This window comes from Cyphellophora europaea (genome assembly GCF_000365145.1).
Source record: "Cyphellophora europaea CBS 101466 unplaced genomic scaffold supercont1.2, whole genome shotgun sequence".
NCBI lineage: Eukaryota > Fungi > Ascomycota > Eurotiomycetes > Chaetothyriales > Cyphellophoraceae > Cyphellophora > Cyphellophora europaea.
In genome coordinates this window covers 1,191,200-1,213,386 of record NW_008481808.1, presented here as the reverse complement: position 1 = coordinate 1,213,386, position 22,187 = coordinate 1,191,200, and the positions used below count along the sequence as shown (strand labels likewise).

Here is a 22,187-nt window from a genome sequence, read left to right as displayed (position 1 = left end):
ATACTCTTTGATCGTGGACATATAACAAGGCCCCGGGCTCCGGGGGATGAAGGGGGCCACAGTGCACATTTCGGTGGCAGAAAAGCACATCACATTGAAGATGACACGAACGAGCGCAAGAATCAACGGCAGCCACGCCGTGAATGGCTTCCACACCGACAACGATACAATACACCGGCATCAGGATGCCAAAGCTGGGGATCCTCTTGACCTTACCGTTCTCGGCATGAACAGCGGGACTTGTATGGATGGCATTGACTGTGCACTCGTCAGGTACAGACAGGAGTCTCCGGATGCTGCACTGCACATGGAGCTATTGCATGTTCGTTGCCTGCTATAACCTGCGAGACCAGCTACTAACACCGAGCCTAGTACGACGAGATACCCGTGCCTGATTGGATCAAAGGACCTGTACTGAAGATGCTTCGTGAGACCAATACAACGCCATCCCAGATGTCACAGATCAACGTGCAGCTAGGCGTCATGTTCGCCGAAGCTGTGAACAGTTTCTGTGACAAGTTTGGCGTGAATAAAGACGACATTGACCTAATCGGCTCGCACGGTCAAACAATTTGGCTCCTGTCCATGCCTAGAGCTAAGGAGACAAGATCTGCACTGTGCTTGGGCGAAGGCGCAGTCATATCTTCAGCCACTGGAATCACAACCGTGACCGACTTTAGAATGGCAGAGCAGGCTGTAGGCCGTCAGGGAGCACCACTGGTGGCCCTGATCGACGGTCTGCTGCTTCATCACCCCACCAAGTGGCGCATCTGCCAAAACATCGGAGGAATTGCCAACCTTTGCATTATTCCCCCTGACTCCGAAGGAGGAGTCGACGCGATGGTTGACTGGGACTGTGGACCTGGCAACATGTTCATCGACAACGCTATGCGCTTCTTCACCAACGGCAAGTTAGAGTACGACCGGGATGGAGAATGGGGTGCACAGGGAAATGTCGATGAGTCAGTCGTAGACTGTTTCCTCAACAACAACTGGTATGTCAACCACGCACCGCCCAAGACGACCGGCCGCGAGACCTTCGGCGACAACGAAGGCCAGATGCTGGTGGCGCAGTGCATGAACAAGGGGCTGTCGAAGTACGACACCATCGCCACACTGACGCGGATCACCGCCAAGAACATCGTCAGGCAGTATAAGACCTTCTTCCGCGACTGGGAGAAGATTGATGAGATCTTCATGTGTGGAGGCGGAGCTCGGAATCCTAACATCGTACGCTATCTGCAAGACCAGCTGCCTCGGGTCAAGATCCGGGCGCTCGATGAGACAGGAGTGCCCAGCGATGCAAAGGAGGCCATCAGTTTCGCTCAGCAGGCGATGGAGGCCGTCCTCGGAAGAGCAGCGTTGGTACCCATCAACAGCGACAGCCTGACCCCAAACACAATCAGTGGCAAGATCGCACCAGGACAACAATGGCGCAAGCTTATGAAGATGTGCTGCGAGTTTGGTGGGGGACGACCTCTGCCTACCGTCAAAGATATGGTGGTGGATAACTCATATACCAAGTGGATGGCAATGCCAAATGTGTACACAACAAAGAGCTGATCGAACCGTCGTCAGCCTATGAGGAATAGGAAGGGGGGGGAGAACCAGCCAGCCATCAAAGCTCCGGTCAACAACCGGTCATGGAGTCTGCGGGCGCCAGCAAATTGCGATTTTGATCAGGTGCCTTACTGACACCTGGGTTTTGGTTACATTGACGGTACCGATCGTGCGATATCTATACCTAGCTACTATAGTTGCCAAGTTTCATCCCTGACATGCAAAGCAGCGGCGGATTTTCATTCCATTTGCGTGTTCTCACCCATTCGTATTTTCGTTATATTTTGATCAAATGCAGAGGTCTATCTATACACTGATAATTGAACCCTCAATTTCGCGATGAACAGTCTGGGGAAAGTCGTGGAACTTTGCAAAGGACCGAACGGTGAAAAGAGTGCTTCTGAGCTGCAGAACACCCTGTTTCTACTACTGGATAGCAGGATTTGACCCATCGTGGAGGCCGAGACTCCGCCAAATGGACCTCGAGGAGAATTGACACCGCTGGAATTGTTGAAATGCTAGTTCTCAAAAGAAACTAATTTATTCTTCGATCGCCAGAGCCACTTTTCACAGCACCCTTGGATCACCACTATACAACAAACTCAGGCCGCTTTAGGAGCCGCAGCGATTTCTTCGTCGGATGCCAATCCGTTCTTTTCGTGCCCACCGTCCTCAAGTTCCTCCAGCAGTCTCCGTTCCGCAGCAGTCACATCTCCACCCGCATCTGCCACTCTGCGTCTGTACTCCTCCTCGTTCGCGCCGACATACGGACTTTGAGCCGCAAACAGTAAGTTGATCTCCTCGAGCGACCTGCCCAGCGTCTCTGGGAAGAAGAAAAACACGAGCGGTAGGCTGGCAAAGTTGAAGCAGCCGAACACGATCAGGGTTTTCCAGCCCAGCGCGCCGAACATGCTCGGGATCACCAGGGTCGTCGTTCCACACCCGACCGCCCAGCCGAAGACGCCGTAGCTGTTTCCTCGCGCCCGTATTTCCTGTGGCCATATTTCGGTTGGGTACAGGAAGGCGATCATCAAGACCGTCTGCGCGAAGAAGAAGGTGTAGATGAAGACCATCGCGGCTGCGGCGGCGCCGTAGGCGGCTGCGTGATTCGCGTGCTGCTCGCCGAGGCGCGACAAGCCGCCCGAAAGCATCAGGACGGCGCCTTGGATGAAGAAGCCGAAGTAGAGCGACTTGCGGCGCCCGAAACGATCGATGGTGAAGACGCTCGCCATAGTGCCGACGATGCCAAAGGTGTTGCAGAGGCCGCTGAGCCAGGCAGACTTGTCCGCGCTGAAACCGGCTTGCTGGAAGAGTGTGTTGGCGTACACGGTTATGGCCAGGATACCCGTCCACTCCATCATCATCATGATGCCAATAGCGAGGCATACGCGCCGGCCCAGGTGCAGAACGCCCGAGTGCCGACCAAATGAGACGTTGATCAGCTTGTAGCGGGCGTGCTTGGCGTTGACGGTGATGACATCGAGCTGCAAGATTTCGGCGGCGAGAGCTGGGTCCGAGAGGTCGCGATCACCACGGATCTTGGCGAGGATCTCGACGGCTTCGTCGCGGCGTCCGTTTGCGATCAACCAACGTGGTGATTCCGGGAGGAAGGCCACGGTCAGCAGCAGGATGATGGTGGGCACGGTCTGGAAGGCCAGTGGGAATCGCCACTGGAAGTCGGTGGTGTGGTTGCGCAGTCCGTAACCAAGCCAGTAGGCAATGACAATGCCGACATAGTTGGCACAGAAGACGAGAGCGAAGGCAGAACCTCGATTGTGTGCTTTTGCAAGTTCGGACACCCATGCTGGGATGATCTAAGAGGTGTGAAGTTAGAATGCGAGATATATCGCTTTAAACCACAGACAGGTCGACGACTTACGGAGTTGATGAAACCGATGCCGACGCCACAAATGACTCTGGCACATATCGTCATGTTGCTGTTCTGCGAGCCTGCTTGCAATGCACCACCGACCAGTGTAAACATGCTCCCGAGGACGACCGCCTTCTTGCGGCCATAGCTGTCCCCAAACCACCCGCCGAAGAAGCATCCAAACATGGCTCCAAAGTAGTACACTGCGACAAGGCCGCCTTGTTTCGTTGTGTTGGTAACGACTCCACTGGATCCGATGCCTACGGTCTCAATATACCCGGCGGAGCCATTGACAAACCCCATGACGCCTTGATTGTAGCCCTCGAAGATAAGCGCGACAGCCGAGAAGAGGTTCAGTGACCACAGCAAGACTCTGCCAGGGATGTGGCGCCATGGCTTGAATACCATCATGGACGATTGACGCGGGCTGTAGTAGCAGGCAAAAGAGTGGTGCGAATATGTCATAGAACAGGGACCCAGCCTGAGAAGAAGCTCAACACAAGAAGACAGGATCGGGAGCTCTCATATATGTGATTTTGACATGCTCTGTGGTCCCAAGCTGTCGCGTCGTGGTGGCACATGTCTCCCTCGCTTGTGTCTACGCTCCCCGCTGCCCCGGATTTGAAGGGGCGGCTACCGTCTCCGTGGAGAACTTTACATCCTGTCTGGACATGGTCAAAGCCAAAAGCCTCGTGGACCGAAGCATGACTAGTAGCCTCGAGAACGCCGAAATGTGTTTCTGAGCTGTGAATTCCAAAGAAGGTTTGGAGGATGATGTTGGACCACGAAAGAGTGTGGCATCGTTTTGGCTCTATGATAGTCCCAATCAGCCGCTGCCCGTTTAGCCGCTGGCCGTTCAGCCGCTTCGTGATCTCATTGTCAACCGTCCAGACCTCCTCTCAGTCTTGACAATGGTTTCATACTGTCGTTGCGATGACTTGCTCCCACGGCCAGCACTTCTCCACAGAGAACTGCGACTTCGTTGTCAGAGGCTGGCAACCATCCTCCGTGTAAAGCAGACGTGATTGTCACACGCGCCAGTCGCTTGCTCGTCGCCCTCCTTATATCGTCCGGGAAGCCCCAATTTTCCTGAATCGTCTCATCCGTTATACCTAGCTAGGTCCTCCTCGTCTGACTCAAGTCCACTGTTATAGTTGTGGGTTCCACTCTCTGTACTCATTGATCTACTGCACTTCATCGAAATCTTGTCTCTCCTTTACCCCCATCATTCAGCATGGGCCTCACCATCCTCGACCACGAGCAAAAGCCGGTCCTACATGGCCGGTTACGGCTCTCCACGGGCGTTCGTCTGCATTACTACACCGCAGGAAGCGGTCCAGCCGTATTGCTCCAGCACGGCATTCCCAAGACGTCCTACTACTGGCGTAAAGTGCTTCCCTACCTGAGCGCCCACTACACCTGCATCGTACCAGATATGCGCGGGATCGGCGACTCGACTCACCCGGACAACGACTACTCCATGGCGACCGTGGCTGATGATTTGGCCGAACTCATGACGAAACTGGGCCATGACAAGTTCCATGTCATCGGCGAAGACTGGGGTGCAGCAGCAGCATATCAGCTCGCGGCGCGATATCGGGACCGGGTGCTTTCTCTGGTGTTCCAAGAGATGCTGCTTCCCGGCTTCGGTCTCGAAGAATGGGTACAGACTCTTTCCTGCGTGATGACCCCTTAGCTGAGCGTACTTACGGACTGATTCCACGCCCTGCTGGAGCGCCGATTTGAACGGCGCACAACTGACCATCCGAGTTTGTAGGCCACCTTCAACCCCACCCGCCCCGAAACCCACCTCTGGCACGTCTCCTTCTACAGCGTGCGCGACGTGCCGGAGCTCCTGATCACGGGCCACGAGCGCGAGTACTTCACGTGGTTCATCAAGAACGAGGCGCACGACCCGACGAGCATCCCCGACGACGCCATCGACGAGTACGTCGCCAAAGCCAGCCAGCCGGGGGGCCTGCGGTCGCTGTGCAACATCTACCGCGAGACGGAGGCGAACGTGCGCGACAACAGGGACAGCGCCCTGACGAAGCTGACCCTACCCGTGCTGGCCGTCGGGAGTAAGGACTTCATTGGCGCCGAGGTGAAGGCACAGATGGAAGCGGTCTGCGAAAGGGAACAGGTCACGTACAAGGAGCTGCACTTTGGGCATCAATTGGCCGAGGAGTGTCCGGGCCAACTGGCGAGTTTGTATCTCGACTTTCTTGGCCAATTGACTTGAGCCGGGGAAGGGGGCGAGGGGGTTTTGAGCTCTATCTATTTCAGACCTGATGGACGAATCTTCCCCAGAGTTTCAACAAATAGATGACGTGTATTTTTTAGTGTGGCAGCATAGTGAGAAGAGTGTCATTCATGCATCGAGGCTGCGTTGGTGTTCGGCGCAGCAAAGTACTTGTAGCAGGGTCGTCAGCGAGCCCCAGATCGCTTTGCCGTTCCGAGTTCACCTGCTTGCGCATAGTTTGCGAAGGCCCAGCCGTCAACGCATCATAAGCTGGGGAATTCACTCGAAAGTGAGTGGTGCATTCGCCCTCCACGTGGCAGCAGCAGGCCGCAGCAGCAGGCCGGAGCTCCGATCCGAGATCCGGGGTATGGCCAGACAGTGAATGGTTATTGGCTGGTGCCCATTGCTCTGGCTTTCGTCACGGTGAAGTATAGACTTTACGGGTTGCGTCCTCACGGCAGAAACAGCCGCGATATACACCGTGACGGGGATTCGTGGTGCCTGGCAAGTTCGAGCTGACCTGTAAGCTAGCTGGTGCATCATAATCTACTCAAGCCACCGCGAGATGCAGCTCCTACATCCACTCCATCCCGAATGCTACAGCCGATGCGCTCTGCGAATATCACTGTGGTCCACATGGTATTGCTCGCCGGCACTGTTGGAATGACACTGGCATCGGCCACTCTGAGTCCCCGCACCCCGTACACCCTACCACTTTGATCCACGACTCCGCCTCTATCACGCGCCGCCATTCTGCATGAACCACAGAAGTGGTATGTGGATGAGAGCTGTGAGAGGATCCAACCATCCAAAGCGTCATCATCGTCGACTGTGCGTCGTGTCAGGGTCAATGGCTCCTCCAGGACCCTCTGCATAGCCGGGGTTGTCATGACGCGGTACGCGCGTCTCACGACCTCCCTTGCAGCCTTACGATCGTGGTCCGTCTGCAAATAGTTAGGTGTAACGGCAGGATATTCGGTCGCGTTCCTCGATCGAATGGCCACCAATCCAGTGGAAGTAGGCTTGTTGACGTTGCATCCAATGCCGGCAACATGGCCGGTCGCAGTGCCTGCTAGACTTCGTGTCCCGTGAGCCGCCAAAGGAGGCACGAACAGATAGCTGAAGCACACCATCTGCAGATCGATCGCTCCGGGACGTTGAGAGGAGGACCAGCGTGTCTGCATCTGCAACGAATAATCGCCGTCTTGATACGTTCCAGCTCTCGGCCTGGCCACAACAGGTATGCACGGATGGTCGGACAGGTTCGTGCCGACAGGTAGGTCGCTGATGACCCCTAATTGAACAGCTTCTAACAAACGTGACGGACCAATGCCAGAACGTTGCAGTATGGCTGGCGAAAAGATTGCTCCAGCACAGATGATCACCTCCTGTGAGGCATGGAAGGCTTGGCCGCTTGCCAGAAGCACGCCGGAAGCCCTACGTCCTGAAAAGAAGACCTTGTCGACCTGTGAGTTTGGCAGGATTGTGAAGTTGGTCCAGTTGCGGATTGGATCGATGAACGTATTCGCCGCGCTGATACGACGGTAGCCTCGCCGGCACACTGGCGACGGGCCTGCTCCTTCTGCTCCCGTGGCGTTCAAATCTTGTATCAAGGGCATACCTGCTGCTACAGCTCCGTCCAGGAAGGCGCGCTGAATCTTGCCAGCCTCGGTCATAGACGCGCGCACAATAGGATGTGGGCCGTGGGTGCCTCGGAGTTGATCGTCCTCCAGGCTTTCGTACACCTGATACACGCTGTCGAAGTCCCACCTGTCGTTGCCCAGCTCGATCCATTCTTCCGAATCGGCTACTGTGCTCCGCAAAGCAGTCCCTCCATTGATGCTGCTACCTCCGCCAACTACCTTGGCTTGAGGTATTTGCATGGACTCGCCATGCGGCAAAGCGACATCAATGTTCCAGTCCAGGGCAGGGTCGAAGACTTCGGATTGTCCTCTCATAGGAACGCGCCGTGAATCTCGTACGCCCACAAGTGGCTCGCTTGCCTCAGGATCGCAATCCAGACCAGCCTCGAGGAGTAGCACATCGAAGCCTCTATTCTCTGCGATGCGGGCTGCAACGACGCAACCTGCGGATCCGGCACCAACAACGATGTGCGTATAGGTCTTGCTGTGCATGTTACCTGTAGACTTCGTGTTTGCTGCACAATGGATTGCTGCTCGGCTGACGACCTTGACGAAACTGGACCTCTTGGTAGACTGGTTAGAGGGAATTGGAATGAATGCGGTCCTCAGCGTACCTGTGCCATTGTGAAACTTGTACGATTGCAGACCTTCGTTCCGTCGGCTAAACGGCTGAGCGGCAAAGGCTAATTTGATTGTGTCGGGGTTCAGATCAGCCCCCGCAGAGTTCAGATCACGTGCAAAAGCCGGGGTTTTGGGGTGAACCCTCGCGGTAGAAAGGTAGAAGGGTAGAAACGTGCCACTGGTGGCGCTTTCGGTGTTGTAGCTGTGTACCATCTGGTATCCACGACTCCACAGACTTGATGATGGGTCCGAGTTATGATTCGATGCCAAGATTGACCCAAGAACGTCACAGATCCAGTTGGCCTTCCGTAGAGCTCCAGCTTTCTGCAAGTTGCATAAAATCCAAATTCCACGGCCACTCATCCATGATTTCGTTGGCCAACTTGGTGGGGAGGTTGCTTGATTGATCCCTCTGGCTGTTCATGTAGTCGTCAATTTGCGCCACTAGATCTCGGAGACGTTGTGCGCTTTTCGTTGCATGTATGCCATGTTCGAGGTTCTCCAGCAGCTGCGCCAAGGCAAGCAATACGACCCTGACTTGCTCGTAGGCATGCTCACTCATGGGTTCCTCAAACACACTTCCGAGGATGGAACCGATGCCAGCAAGGTGATGAAGCAAGGGCGAGCTTATGGCCCGAAGGTATGCAACTGGAATTTGCGTGAATGCGTCAATAACTTCGCTCGCAATCTTGCAACGATCCTCGATACTGCCGCCTCCTGAAGCAAACAACATCATACGCAGGAGCTGAACAGTAGCTGTAATGTTGGCGGCCTGGAAACCGAAGCGATCGCTGGTTGAGGCGTTAGCGCTGCCCTTAATGAGACTGCATCCCTACCTTGCCGGGTCACAAGTGAGTTGCGAAACCACTTTGAAGCAATATGGAAGATTGGTATACTGCTGCATGACAACATCTCGGACCGACGATATCGAAGTCGCAGATCTGTTGACGAACAACTCCATGGGAAACGATCCCTGATGCCTTTTGCGATTGCCAAAGCTGGCGATGACATGCTCCAAAACGCGGTACAGGTCCGTAGTAAAGTTCCATCCGCATAGCCAACTTGTGCTGGCAACTTGGCCTGGTCTGCTAGTTGGACTCTGTCGCAGGTCGACAAGTGGCCGCAATGTGCTACTGTAGCCTCGATCGCTGAAAAGCTCGTCATCGATCTCCGTGGTGTACGCAACATTGACCTGTTGTTCTCTAACTCGGGTCACGCTGTTCCATACGATCGATACATAGATCTCAAAGGTGTACATGGACCAGAACTTGATCTTTGTAAGCTTCCCAATGGAAGAACAGGAGGCATGCTTACCAGCCGTCTTCTCTCTTCAGTCTCGACTATTCCTATCCCAGTAGGCCAATTGGACTCGTCTTGCAGGCGGTCCATTGCAACGAGCGTGTGGTACCTTCCCAGAAACCTTTGCATGTCACGAATCTTGCCGCACTGCACAGCGGTGAGAGAAAGCAATGCACACGTTCGTAATAGGTCAAGGCTTTGGATGCTAGTCTCGGTAGTGACATCGACGCTAGCTTGTACAGCTGCTTCGTAGAATGTTTCACAGGGAACTTTGGTGAGCTCCTCCATGTCGTACGAGGTGTTGAACAGCGCCTGGTCTTGGACTCGAGCTGAGACTAGCGCGCAGAGAGCCATTGTGGTTGAGAACAAGTGTCGATCCGAGGTATACTCAGCACGGGCGATCCTGCGAAGGTACGTTGGCTGATGGAAGAATGGGAATATTGGATAGACCACCTCGAAATAGACCTCGGCCAGGCTCAGCACAACCGCCTGACTAGCAATGAGAGGCGCTGTCCATTGCAGACGTGACTGTGAATCGGTCTTGGCTCGCGAATTCCCTAACACGTTCGCTGGTGCGGAAGGTGAAATGGCCTGGGAGCCAGGCTTCACACCGCGCCTTTTGGCGGGCCGGGCGTAAGTGCATGGTTGGCTGAATTGTAAGCACTTGAGACATTGTGAGGCATTGCCATCGCGCAGGCACCGAATCGCGCGCCGATGACAGTAGTCGCATGCTCGCGTGATGCGTCTCGTTTTAGCTCCTGGTGCTGGTTGAGTCGATGACATTCCACTGCGAAAGATTGGTGACGCGCATTGAGCGTTGTGAAGTGCGCCTGACTATGCCAGCAGCTGTCGTACAGTCACTTGTCACTGACCTTACCTCAAAGAGCGATCGACGGTTTGAGCAACGTCTCAAGATCATTGGTGTGGCGTACATGCAACATAGACTCTGGTGGAGGTCAATTCGATCAGAGCTGTCACGTGATCTTTTTAGCCGAGGTGGCATACGTCCCTGACATCTACAGACTATGGTCACTACTGCGTGTACCTCTCGCGTCGGAGGGGCATGGCTTGCAGAACGCAGTCCTATTGCAGAGGCTGGACACCATCAGAATCGAAAAGCCGCCATTTAATGCATCATGAATGCTTCTCCTGTGGCTGAAACTATCTATCGTATCTGCCTCACCAATTGTTATCAAAGACCTCTCCGTTGACAAAATTTACCAATTCTGTCACGGGTTCTAGGTGATCGTGCCCTGCGCCAAACTGCATACCGTGCCTCATAACTTTCCGGTAGTTGTCTCCTGCGCTGACTTTGCCCAAGACGAATTGCTTATCACTCTCCACACGACTCGGTATCGGTATGCTCCTTCCCACAACAGCCTCCATCCCCTGCCAGGCGAATGTGATCGCCTCCTTCGCATCGGCTGGTATTCCCGCTTCATCCAGCATCACTATCCGCGTCTGTGGAAAGCATGATTGCATATATTTGGTGATATTGGGGTTCTTGGCCCCTCCGCCACACATGAAGATCTCTGCAAGGGGACCGTATTGTGTGGGCATATACCGGCGATAATGCTCAACAATGGCTTGTGCAGTGATCCGAGTTATTGTTGCTACGATGTCGTTTGCTGACAGCCCCTTCGCCTCGCCTCGGGCAATAAGATCGAGAGCTAATGTGTCCCTGAAAACCTCACGGCCTGTCGTTTTGGGAGGATCGAGCCTGAAGTACGCATGTGAAAGGAATTCGTCCACCAGGTCTTGATCGACGGCACCAGCTGCCCCCATCTCTCCATTCCTGTCGTACTCCCGAGTTCCATTGGTAAAGTAGCGTACCGCAGCATCGATGAACACATTGCCGGGTCCCGTATCGAAATCGAAGAATTCGCGGTTGAGATTGCCGTTCTGGTCGTCTGGAGGAATAAAGCAGACGTTCGCTATCCCGCCGATGTTTTGACACGCCCTCAGCTTGGTTGGATGATGGAGGACAAGAGCATCGAAGAAAGCTATTGAATGTGGTCAGTAAGCCTGCACAGGACGAACCGCTTTGAGGGGAGACTTACCAATCAAGGGCGCACCCTGTCGACCTGCAGCCTGATCCGAGACTCGGAAGTCGGTCACAGTAGTGATACCAGTTTCTGACGCGAGAAACGCACCCTCGGCCATCGTCAAGGCAGACTTTGTCTGTCCAGGTTCGGGCATACTAAGCAACCATATTGTTTGACCGTGTGAACCTATCGCATCAATCTCGTCCTTCGATATACCATGCTTTTGCATGAACTTGGTAGTTGCCGCGGCAAAGGTCTTGCCCAGCAGCACGTTAACTTCTGACAGCTCTTCTGGTGTGGTTTTGTTGTGCATGATCATATTCATGACCCTCTTTTTGATCTTTGGCTCCAGAGGAACTTCATCGTATGCCAAAAGGTCAAAGTGCATGGGTGCCGACGGAGATTCTTGCCTGAATCTGCAATACGCGCAATCGATTCCATCCATACTCGTACCGCTGTTTAGGCCAAGCACAGTGAGGTCTAGTCCACCTTTAGGCTGGCCGTTGCTGAGGCCGTTGGTAAGGCCGTTGGCGGTACCCTTGCCATTGCCATTGAGAGCGCCGTGGTTAGTGCCGTTGATACTGCCATTGACCGAACCATTGGTGTCTGTCTGTGTCATCTTGATGGCTGACCGTAACGAGCGCTTGAGAATCGGAGTGCAACACAGATGCGATGAACAGAATGTGGGCGAGTGGCTGTGAGACCAGGGACTGAGAAGTCTCTTACATGCTCAAATATAGGGCTTATGCCATTGTACGATCAGCAGAGGGCATTTGTTCCGCACTGTACGGCATTTGCAACCTGTGTACATCCCGAGTCTGAGAGTACGGGGCACTAGACATCCAGACCCCTTTGATGGAGGGCTGTTCTTCAGCCGTTTAGCCGTGCCGACAATTCAGCCGTGGTGAATTCAACCGTTATGTTCTCCACCCCCGCAAACTCTAGCACCACGGGGCGCAAATTACTGATGACCGGGTAGCTCCTTGACCAGCCGAGTGGACGGGCCAACAACAGCCTAGATCGGAATTGTGAGCAAAATGTGGGAAGGCAGTCTAGCGAAGTGTCGTCTATATATCCTCCCCTATCTCTGACAGGTCTCTTGTGAACTCTTCACGGCTCTCCACCTTTCTCACTTGGCTCAGCCCGGACATCTCTTGAGTTGGCCCTCAGCAACATCTCCCGGAACGAACAGTAACTATGGTATTCGAACCGTGGCGTGCCTTGCCTGGCAAAGGCGTTCTACTGCTCCTCAATGTCTTCAGCGCTGTTGCGCTCATCTACGAAGGCTACAACCAAGGTGTCTACGGCGCAGTATCAGGAACGCCCGGTTTCATTGCCATGTCCAACATCGGCTACGACAGCACAGTCACAGACTCCACTAAGCAGGGCGGTCTCGCAGCAGCATATTACTTTGGAGCCATGTTTGGTGCTTTCATCGGCGGCTGGTTCGGCGACAAGTATGGGCGAAAAAAGGGAGCCTTTCTTGGTGCCTTGTCGTCTCTCGTTGGATCTGCTCTGCAATGTGGTTCGGTCAATTCCAACATGTTCATCTGTGCCCGCGTCATCTCCGGTATTGGGATCGGCTTCGTCAATGTCCTTATTCCATCGTGGGTCTCAGAGCTATCTGAAGCCCATGACCGTGGCTCGACGTTCTCTCTTGTCTTTGTTTCCAACTTCTTGGGCATCTTCCTTGCCAATTGGATCAACTTCGGAATCCGGAACAGCAACATCAGCTTCCGCTGGCGCTTCCCGCTCGGCTTCATGTGCATTCCGATGCTCATTGTCTTGATCGCGATCTTCTTTGTCCCTGGTATGATACATTACTCCGTCCCGTGCAAACCGCAGCTAACATGCCCCAAGAATCCCCACGCTGGCTCATGGCCAATCACCGAAGAGCGGATGCCGTTGATATCTTGTGCAAGATCAGAGGCGACAAAGACGCCAGCGACCCCGCTGTCCGCAAGGAACTTGAACAGCTCGAGGCTATTGTAGAAGCATCCCACCACAAGCGCAACAATTATGTCAACATCACACTAGGTGGTCGATACTCAGGCAGTCTCCACCTTGGTCGACGTGCCGTGCTGGGTTTCGCACTTCAGCAAATTCAGCAGTGGACTGGCATTTTGGTTATGGTATCATGGGCAGCCAAGCTCTTCGAACTTGCCGGCTTTAGCCCGTACAAGGCATCCTGGATGTCTGGTCTACTGAACACCTTCGGTGTCATCGGCACGGCCGCAGCTTCACTGGTCATCGATCGACTCGGGCGCAGGATGTCACTTCAGATTTCGTTCGTGATCCAGGGCATATCGTTGTTCCTGGTAGCCGCACTCATCAAAACATCACAGGACCGCATCACATCCGATCCTGGCCAGTCACAAACTCTCGGTACCGCCGCTTCTGCGTTCACCTTCACCTTTGTCTTCTTCTTTTGCATGTTTAACATCGTACCCTGCTGGATTTACGGAACCGAGATCTGGCCTCAGGAGGTACGCGCCAAGGGATATTCATACACGATCCTAGGATGGGCTATCGGCTGTGGTACGACGACGTTTGTCATTCCAATCATGCTTGCTAATATTGGTTGGTGGTCGTTCATCTTCTTTGGCTGCATGAACTTTGTGGTGATGCCAATCATCCACTTCTTCTTCCCAGAAACTGCTCGAAGAAGTCTCGAAGAGGTTGATCTTCTCTTCGCGGACGACAGCCTTTTGGTCAGCAAGAACATGGCCGAGCATGACCGGCGTGTGGCCGAAGCTGGCGGCAATGTGGCTGTGGCCGCTAGAAGATTGCTTGATGAGGTCAACGGGGAGACTCATCTTGATCCGAGGAGAGTTTCAATTGGCGGTGGAGATGTTGAAGCCAAAGTAGCCTCTGATGTGGAACACTCGGAGGTTTCATCGAAAGATGAAAAGCCTGTTTATGTGAGAGAATGAACCCAATACCGGGGCGTGTCGGGCCTGAAGGCACTGGTGGATATTTACATGTATCATCATCCAATCCTGGGTCGTAGGTTACAATGGTAAATACGTCGTGATAAATCCTGTATTGAGTCTTCAAGATCGATACTAGAAAATCCCAATGAAAACGCTCTTTGCTCACAACAGATGTTATGGAGCAACTCCGTAAGACCTCATGATTTGCACCAACACATATGGATCCTAGGAGGAAGCAGTATATTAAGTCAGCACCGCTGGATGCTTCCACGAAGTTGCACCACCATCGACAAGCAAGTCCTGCCCCGTATACCATCCACTAGCACGGTCGGAACACAACCACAAGATCGCTCCCTGAAGCTCCTCGGGAAGACCGATCCGACCGAACAATGTCTCTTTCTCGAACTGGTTTACGAGGGTAGGCTGCGCCCGTTGCAACCCTCGCATCATGTCCGTCATCATATAGCCTGGGCTGAGGCTATTGACGCGAATGCCATATCTGGACAGCTCCATGGCCACAGGCTTCACCATTCCCCTGATTGCCGCCTTCGATGCAGTGTAGCACGAGATCTGCTGTGCGGAGCTGGCCATATATGTGGCGATGCTGGCGATGAAAACGATGCTGCCTGTTGTCGCCTGTGTTGCGGGTGCATCACCGTGCTCGACTTTGTAGCGGTCGACCATCGCGTTGCCACATGCTTGAGCGACGAAGAAAGACCCGTTGACGTTCACCGCGAAGGTCTTCTGGACGGTTTGTGTCGACGTCGTCAGAAAGGGTTCGTCGACCGCCACACCAGCCGCATTTATGTTGATGTCAATTCTGTGGAAGTCTCGAACGATGTGCGATACCGTCTTCGTGACGTCCTCCAGAGATGTCACGTCCGTCTTGTAGTATCTGGACACAATGCTATGCTTGGCCTGCAAATCGATCACTGCTAAAGGTGCCTCGGAATGGATGTCTAGTACCGCAATGTCGCAGCCTGCCGACGCCAAAGCCTCCGCGAAGGCGAACCCCAGGCCCTGAGCAGCTCCTGTTATTACTGCTACTTTCCCTCGCAGGTCGTACTATGTTTGTGTTAGATCACCTCCAATTGCGAGTCGGCCGCCGTACCAAATGCATCTTGTGTTCGATTCGGTTGGACACTGATTGTAGTAAACAAGATTGATCTGAGCTGCGTGAAAATGCCTGAATCCTCTCTGAAGACCCAGAGATCACGCAAGAACGAGAAGGAGTAGACTATTGAAGGCCTCGCCCAGCTGGCGACCCCTTCTTCATGCTAAGCGGGTTTCGTGCCCGCCCATGAGGCCAAGTCTCCTGCGGCATAATTTTGACTGTTGCTGCACTAATCGCAGCCATGACAAGCACACTGAGAAGCCGTAGAGATCGCACAAGTCGCACGAATAGAGAGTTTGGTGTTCGCAACACACAATGCCAAAACTCCACGTCGTCACGGGCCTCCTGAGTCACGCCGTGATTGGAGCGGATCACTGACATTCGGCTTAATGTTCTCGGGACCGTTCAGCCGTTCAGCGATTCTGCCGTCGCCGAAGGGACCGAGATATCGATTGGGCGCACAACAATGGGTGATGGTATCGTTCTTGACATGGGCGGTCATGTTACTTCTCCTTGGGGCTGGTTATTCGCAGTAGCTAGGTAATATGAGCAGCATTAGGTCCTTCTTGACCGACTCCCGACTCCCGGCTCAGACTACTGTGTCAAGACAGCACTCTCGCATTGTTCGTTATTCATTGCCCTCATCTACCACAAGTACAAATACAGCATCCTCACCAAACTATCAGGTACACAACTTTAGGCTCTGATCCTATCTCATGAGCAGACTGTGCGCCAGTACAAGATAGCTTGATCCAGTTTTCCGACCTTTGCTCCGGACTGGAAATCATCATGTCTACCAGATTGAACGGCAAACCTGTCTGTCGTTGGGCAGGTCTTTCACTATCCAGCATTGCTTCCACGTTCTTCCAAGATCTCCTTGGGCGCGAAAGTGCCCAGTACGAGCACAAGCTTGTGGCAATCAGCACAACAGGCTCCAAAGAGCGCGCGCAGAAATGGCTCGCGGAAAACAAAGTCCCTGATGCCGAATCTGTAGTTATTTATCACTCTTGGGAGACAATGCTGCAGCAAGGAGATTTTGACATCGTCTACATCTCCACGCCACATCCCCTGCACTATGAAGAAACACTGGCAGCTCTCACACACAAACGAAATGTGCTCGTCGAGAAACCTGCAACAATGACGGCTGCACAATACCGCAAGTGCATAGCACTAGCGGCACAGCAGCAAGTCGTTCTCATGGAAGCCATGTGGACACGGTACCTTCCTGCGACGCGGTACCTGCAGGAAGAGTTGTTGCCCCGGATCGGGAGCGTCAGACGGGTGTTCTCCGACTTTTCATTCCCCATCGTCGGTCCAGATCTCGCAGATGAGTCTAGATTCTTGGATAAGGCTGCTGGTGCCGGTTCGTTGCTTGACCAAGGGGTCTATGCCTTGACGTGGGCAGATATTGCACTCAATACGCTAAACGTGTCTGACACCAACGTCTTGCACGCACATACACACAACGTGCCACAGAGACCCGGAGAGGTTGACGATATCACCACCGTGGTCCTTGCCAGTACGGATGCAACTGCGATTGTGTCAACTAGCATGACGCTTCCAGGCTCGAGCAAGCCACCATTCTATGTACGACTCCAAGCGAGGAAGGCCGGGCCCGCAGTCAGGATCGAAGGCACGGAGGCGTCTGTTGCGATCCCGTTTCCGTCCATCCGCCCCGAGGAGTTCCATGTGCAGTGGTACGGGAACCAAGACGTGAACGAGGATGGGACCGAAAAGGATGAGATCATCCGAAAACCGGTGGATGGTTGGGGTATCTGGTATCAAGCCGATGTTATTGCCAACGCAGTATTTACCAGGAGACCACAAACTATCGGCGCCGAGGAGAGCTTGCGAGTACTTGAGTGGATGGACAAGTCGCGAGAACTAGCTGGAATAAAGTATGATGCCAAGCTGGAGCAGCTATGAAAGATGAGTGCATGGCTCGATAGCCGACGCTGTTGCTAGCGTTCTGGACGCAATTATACTACACAGCCTAAGTCGCCAAACAACGCACGAGCCTGTGCAAGTCCCAAATACTCTTTTCTAGCTTCTAATGCAGAGCCGGATACCCAGCTGATGTGAGGCCGTTAAGTCCGGGAGCACGTAACGCGGGTGGCCTACGGCCCCCACAAGAGGCAAAGTACAAAACCCCTGGGGTCTTATGGCCCCTCGAAGAACACTTTTTCAACTTCTCAATAATTTCACATACGTCGCCTGGATTATGGCGCCGTCCATTCGACGAGTCGCCGTTGCCGGAATTAATGGAACGCTCGGTCCCGCAGTGGTTCGGCATCTGATCGACGGCGGCTTTGAGCTCACAATTCTAACCCGAGACCGTACCAAGACTCTCGACAGCTGGGCATACAAAGCCGAGCCGAGCGTCGTCGAGGTCGACTATTCGTCGGTTGAGAAACTCGCGAGCGCTTTCCAAGGCCACGACGCCGTCGTCAGTCTGATCTCTCGGCTGGACGCTGACAGCTCCAACGCCATTGCGGATGCTGCCGCCAATGCTGGCGTGTATCGCCTTGTGCCGTCCTGCTTTGGTGTCAACCACCGCCTTCTGGATATTCAGGAGTTCCCAGTGCTCGCGCCGAAGGTCATCGTGGAACAGCACGTCGAGAAACTCGCCGCGGAGGGCAAAATCACCTTCACGGGGATCCAGACCGGAATCCTCTTCGATTGGGCTCTGAAGAAAGGCATTTCCGTCAATGCCGCGGGGACGACAACGGTCTTCAACGGTGGCGACTTCCCGCTTTCTGCAACGCTGCTCGATGATGCCGGCAAGGCTGTCGCAGCGGTTCTCAAGAATCCTGCTGAGTCGGAGAACAAATATTTCTTCATCCAAAGTGCGAGCATCACCCAGAACAAGTTGCTCCACATATTCAAGGAAGTAAGGCCAGACCTGGAACTTAAGCGCACAGAGGTCGATACCAAAGCATTGTATGACAAGTCGATGGAGGCGTACAAACAAGGCGCGCGGAGCCCAGACGCCTTGAGAGGCATGCTCGTTCACGCTTCCTCCGGACCGGGGATGGGACAGTTCAAGAATACCGACAATGCAGCAGTGGGAATCGTGGAGCTGACGGAGGAGCAGCTGAGAGAGGTGGCGAGGGAAGCTATCGATGAGGTGACAAAAAAGCAGGATTTCAAGCCTCTCCCAGTTTGATGCGGTGGCATCTACGAATCTACGTCTGCTGGTGCTGACTCAGCGCGAAGGAGGCCATGATCTACACAGCAATGCCAGATAGATGCTGGCTACCAATGAAATGTTCTCCGTCACTATCATTCGGTAGAGAGACACTCTGCTTCGACTTATCCAGTGAAGGAATCTGCTTTAAAGCTGCCTTGGGTCTCTCTTTCTCGCGCGGCCCCCACCATTGCATTTCACTCTTCACCGTAACCCTGCTACTAGACTCTACAGCCAACCCCATTCACGCGCCAGTCTCCACCCCTCCTCCTCCATGAGCCTCTGCTCCCTCCGCTGCAGCGACCGATCCTGCATATACCGCAAGCGATCCACCCTGGGGTTGATGTGCCACGGCACCCAGACTTCCAGACAAGAACCACATTCCCTTTCCCCTCCCAGACGCATCGGGAGCATCGCCGGCGGCAGTCCGTCTTCGTGGCACGCCAGACCCACCAAGCCGGGTCTCGAGATTCCATGGTGGCAGCCTGTGGTACCCCGCGGGATAGGGATGCCTCGAGAGGAAGAAAATGTTGAATGCCGCGTCTCGGGCGGGGAGTTGGATCGCCGTCGCCTCGCTAGGTCCCTGGCTTCGAGGATGGCGTCGGCGTCGAGAAAATCATCCTCGAGGAGGAGGGCATCGGAGTCTGCTGCTTGGTCTGATGGATTTCGTCCGTCGCTATGGTTTCGGTTTCTGTCGTTGGCTATCATCCGCCGCTCTTCTCTGGACTTTCGGCGGCAGAACCAGTCCCAGAACGTGCGAGGCCGGGCTTGATTCGTCTGAGGCGCTGCTGGCTGCTGTTGGGGTTCCGGCGGCTCACATTCTGGCGAGGTCACGGGCGTTGGTGACTGCGGTGCAGAGTCAGATCTTATGGTTGAGCAAGAGCTATCGCTTTCCATAGGCTCTGGGGCCTCGAAAATGGTCACTTCCTCGGTGGTTGAAGCTGGGAGTCCTCGGTGCTCGCCTACGACTTGGTCCGCAGCCCTTTCTTCCGTGTCGTCGTACCGATCGCCTGGTCGACTGCCGTCTGCAAAGTGCACTTGGCGAGGCATCTTGAGGATTCTCCTTGGTGGTAAACTAGTAGAGTGTGGGACCTTTTTACAAAGTAAATGCTTCGTTGTATCGATGCAATCTGTAGAGGAAGCGCATGGGCGGCAATCCTGGCGACCCGGATAGCTGGGACATTTTTATAGACTGGCTGATTAGGTTGTGTTGATATGATGAGGTACTCAGAGGTACTCAGTACCGCGGCCGCAAAACGTTGACGGCGAGTACCTCGCTGGCGACCCATGGTACTGGGCCAGGCTGATACTTCGGCTGATGCCAAGAGGCAGTGAAATTTGGTTCAGAGTGGAGCCGTGTGGCAAGGCAACACAACACGGTACCGGACAGCAGACTCACAGCCGCCCAGCGATTTCACATCTGTAGGGCCGGCATCAAAACGTGTGACCTACGCGTTGATTAGCACTGGTTTCTGACAAGGTCTCGCCCGCGGAGGTGTCTCATCAAACAGCACGGATTTGCCTCACGCCGTTTACGCCGCGCCGTCCCATTTTGGACATTGCGAGACGTCTGAAACCTAGAAGACGAATCGATCAGCAACACCACACAAAGCACCGCAAAGTAAGTACACTGCCAACGGCCTGCTGACTATACGAAGGAAGCATCAAAGTACTACACGGCAACAAATATATCGCCAGGAGATACTTGACAAAATTGGTCGTGTATCGAGCGGCTATCGGACTTCTCCCCCCGCACGAGGCTGGCTGCACGGATATCGGCAATAAACTAATAAACTAAGGCGATGAGCAAGCGCGCATTCTTGGAGTCTTCTATATCTCCCTTCCTCCAGGCTAGAAAATGGCCAGGTCTCCGTATATCAAGCGGGCAACCATTCCATGAGCTCAGCGACAGTATCTGCGCGAACTAGTCGGAGTAGAGGTTGTATCTACTGTTGGGACCAAAACACCCTCCCATCCATTTTAGTTGGAGAAACCAAAGCTTCAAGCGTCGCCAGTGGCTCCGACGACCGCCTCTCCGGGCGAAATGGTCACAGAGCTCCATGCCGCCACCATAGCGCCAGTGAGCTCTTCCATGCCCACAGACCACGATGCACAGGATGGTGTTGAAAAGGAAGAGCCCCCCAGCCTTGATGACTCCTCCACAGAAGCAGCTGGTTGCCCTCCCGCAGAAGACAAAGCCATCCCACCTCCAGACGTTGGCTTTCGGGCATACCTGCAGATCCTCGGTGGCTTCTTTCTCATGTTCAACACCTGGGGCATTGTCCTAACTTACGGAACATTCCAGTCCTACGTAAGCGCCAGATTGCCCCCTTTTTGCACACAACGCCTCCGGCTGTCCGCTCCGCTGACCACCATCCCACCTTAGTACGAGTCCTCACCCGCCTCCCCCTTGCACGCCTCCCCCTCGACCACCGCCTGGATCGGCAGTCTGCAAGCTTTCCTGCTGCTGTTCGGCGGCGGCCTGTGCGGCCGTCTCTTCGACGCCGGCTACCTGCGCTCCCTCATCTGCTGTGGCACCTCCCTCATGGTCTTCGGCCTCATGATGGCCAGCCTCGCGCGCACCTACTGGCACGCCCTGCTCAGCCAGGGCCTCTGCGTCGGCCTGGGCATGGGCTGTCTGCTCGTACCCAGCGTGGGCACGGCGAGTACGTGGTTCGTGCGCCGGCGCGGCCTGGCGGTCGGGATCGTCACGAGCGGGAGCGCGGTGGGCGGTGTGGTGCTGCCCATCATGTGCCAGCGGCTGTTGCTGCGGGTGGGATTTGGCTGGACATTGCGGGTGCTGGGGTTCGTGGCGCTGGGGACATTGAGTGTGAGTGCGATAGTGATGAAACAGCGCTTGCCGCCCCGAAGGCGCGGCGAGGTGTTTGCGTTTCGGGCGCTGGGCGAGGCGCCATTCGCCCTGTACTGTGCGGGCATGTTGGTGTCGATGCTGGGATTTTATGTGTTTTTGCAATTTGTGCAGAGTGTAAGTTCTCAATTTGCTGGCGGGTGTGGTTGTGCCGATGACGGTGATGGAAGGTATATGCTGACCAGGCCGAAGTGGGCGGAGACCACTCAGGTGTCCTCATTCTCCCCGATCTATTACCTTCCCATCGTCAACGCCGCGTCTGTGTTTGGCCGAACGCTGCCGAACCTACTGTCCGACCACGTCGGTCCCCTGAATGTGCAGATACCATGTGGACTGGTCTCGGCAGTCCTCATATATGGATGGCTGGGCGTCCACTCACTCGGCTCTCTACTCACCATCGCCGTACTCTATGGCTTCTTCTCGGGTGGCCTTCTGGCCTTACCACCGGCCTCGGTAGCAAGCCTAACGCCGGACCTTAGTCATTTCGGTGCGCGAATGGGTAAGGACTACATTCGAGTTGAAACATAGGAACACCTCGCTGACCACAACTATAGTAAGCATATTGCAGCAACAATACCTATCTCACCTTATTCCAGCAGGATCTCTAGCCATCCGTTTTGAGCTCAAACTGACAGATTTCCTTCCTATTCTAGGGGCTCTGTTTTGTCAGTATGGCGATCGGGAGCTTGATCGGCACCCCCGTAACAGGCGCTATTGTCGGGGCGCGGGGCTCTGGAGCCAACTGGACAGGCGGCATGATCTGGAGCGCCACTACCATCTTTGTAGGATTTTTGCTGATGGCCG

General features: G+C 54.5%; 11 protein-coding genes across 11 annotated transcripts; 6 read left to right on the top strand and 5 right to left on the bottom strand.

Moving 5' to 3' along the window:
- Window positions 1-100: 100 nt before the first annotated feature.
- Window positions 101-1,563, top strand: HMPREF1541_01955 (uncharacterized protein; the record flags this gene model as incomplete). Its single annotated transcript, XM_008716311.1, has 2 exons — window positions 101-322; window positions 373-1,563. The coding sequence occupies 2 exons, from the start codon at window positions 101-103 to the stop codon at window positions 1,561-1,563; spliced, it is 1,413 nt and encodes a 470-aa protein (XP_008714533.1).
- Window positions 1,564-2,162: 599 nt separating this feature from the next.
- HMPREF1541_01954 (uncharacterized protein) lies at window positions 2,163-3,841 on the bottom strand (the record flags this gene model as incomplete). Its single annotated transcript, XM_008716310.1, has 2 exons — window positions 2,163-3,374; window positions 3,440-3,841. 2 exons carry the CDS (start codon window positions 3,839-3,841, stop codon window positions 2,163-2,165), a joined length of 1,614 nt encoding a protein of 537 aa, XP_008714532.1.
- Window positions 3,842-4,664: 823 nt separating this feature from the next.
- HMPREF1541_01953 (uncharacterized protein) lies at window positions 4,665-5,672 on the top strand (the record flags this gene model as incomplete). The annotated part of the gene is made up of 2 exons (XM_008716309.1): window positions 4,665-5,093; window positions 5,208-5,672. 2 exons carry the CDS (start codon window positions 4,665-4,667, stop codon window positions 5,670-5,672), a joined length of 894 nt encoding a protein of 297 aa, XP_008714531.1.
- A 539-nt stretch (window positions 5,673-6,211) lies between these two features.
- HMPREF1541_01952 (uncharacterized protein) lies at window positions 6,212-8,149 on the bottom strand (the record flags this gene model as incomplete). Its single annotated transcript, XM_008716308.1, has 1 exon — window positions 6,212-8,149. One exon carries the CDS (start codon window positions 8,147-8,149, stop codon window positions 6,212-6,214), a length of 1,938 nt encoding a protein of 645 aa, XP_008714530.1.
- Window positions 8,150-8,222: 73 nt separating this feature from the next.
- HMPREF1541_01951 (uncharacterized protein) lies at window positions 8,223-10,018 on the bottom strand (the record flags this gene model as incomplete). Its single annotated transcript, XM_008716307.1, has 3 exons — window positions 8,223-8,727; window positions 8,773-9,203; window positions 9,251-10,018. The coding sequence occupies 3 exons, from the start codon at window positions 10,016-10,018 to the stop codon at window positions 8,223-8,225; spliced, it is 1,704 nt and encodes a 567-aa protein (XP_008714529.1).
- A 396-nt stretch (window positions 10,019-10,414) lies between these two features.
- HMPREF1541_01950 (uncharacterized protein) lies at window positions 10,415-11,899 on the bottom strand (the record flags this gene model as incomplete). The annotated part of the gene is made up of 2 exons (XM_008716306.1): window positions 10,415-11,238; window positions 11,296-11,899. The coding sequence occupies 2 exons, from the start codon at window positions 11,897-11,899 to the stop codon at window positions 10,415-10,417; spliced, it is 1,428 nt and encodes a 475-aa protein (XP_008714528.1).
- Window positions 11,900-12,477: 578 nt separating this feature from the next.
- Window positions 12,478-14,213, top strand: HMPREF1541_01949 (uncharacterized protein; the record flags this gene model as incomplete). The annotated part of the gene is made up of 2 exons (XM_008716305.1): window positions 12,478-13,090; window positions 13,141-14,213. The coding sequence occupies 2 exons, from the start codon at window positions 12,478-12,480 to the stop codon at window positions 14,211-14,213; spliced, it is 1,686 nt and encodes a 561-aa protein (XP_008714527.1).
- Window positions 14,214-14,456: 243 nt separating this feature from the next.
- HMPREF1541_01948 (uncharacterized protein) lies at window positions 14,457-15,333 on the bottom strand (the record flags this gene model as incomplete). Its single annotated transcript, XM_008716304.1, has 2 exons — window positions 14,457-15,278; window positions 15,325-15,333. The coding sequence occupies 2 exons, from the start codon at window positions 15,331-15,333 to the stop codon at window positions 14,457-14,459; spliced, it is 831 nt and encodes a 276-aa protein (XP_008714526.1).
- Window positions 15,334-16,116: 783 nt separating this feature from the next.
- Window positions 16,117-17,253, top strand: HMPREF1541_01947 (uncharacterized protein; the record flags this gene model as incomplete). The annotated part of the gene is made up of 1 exon (XM_008716303.1): window positions 16,117-17,253. The coding sequence occupies one exon, from the start codon at window positions 16,117-16,119 to the stop codon at window positions 17,251-17,253; it is 1,137 nt and encodes a 378-aa protein (XP_008714525.1).
- A 295-nt stretch (window positions 17,254-17,548) lies between these two features.
- Window positions 17,549-18,493, top strand: HMPREF1541_01946 (uncharacterized protein; the record flags this gene model as incomplete). The annotated part of the gene is made up of 1 exon (XM_008716302.1): window positions 17,549-18,493. One exon carries the CDS (start codon window positions 17,549-17,551, stop codon window positions 18,491-18,493), a length of 945 nt encoding a protein of 314 aa, XP_008714524.1.
- Window positions 18,494-20,606: 2,113 nt separating this feature from the next.
- On the top strand, window positions 20,607-21,911 carry HMPREF1541_01945 (uncharacterized protein; the record flags this gene model as incomplete). Its single annotated transcript, XM_008716301.1, has 3 exons — window positions 20,607-20,825; window positions 20,901-21,500; window positions 21,576-21,911. 3 exons carry the CDS (start codon window positions 20,607-20,609, stop codon window positions 21,909-21,911), a joined length of 1,155 nt encoding a protein of 384 aa, XP_008714523.1.
- Window positions 21,912-22,187: the final 276 nt, after the last annotated feature.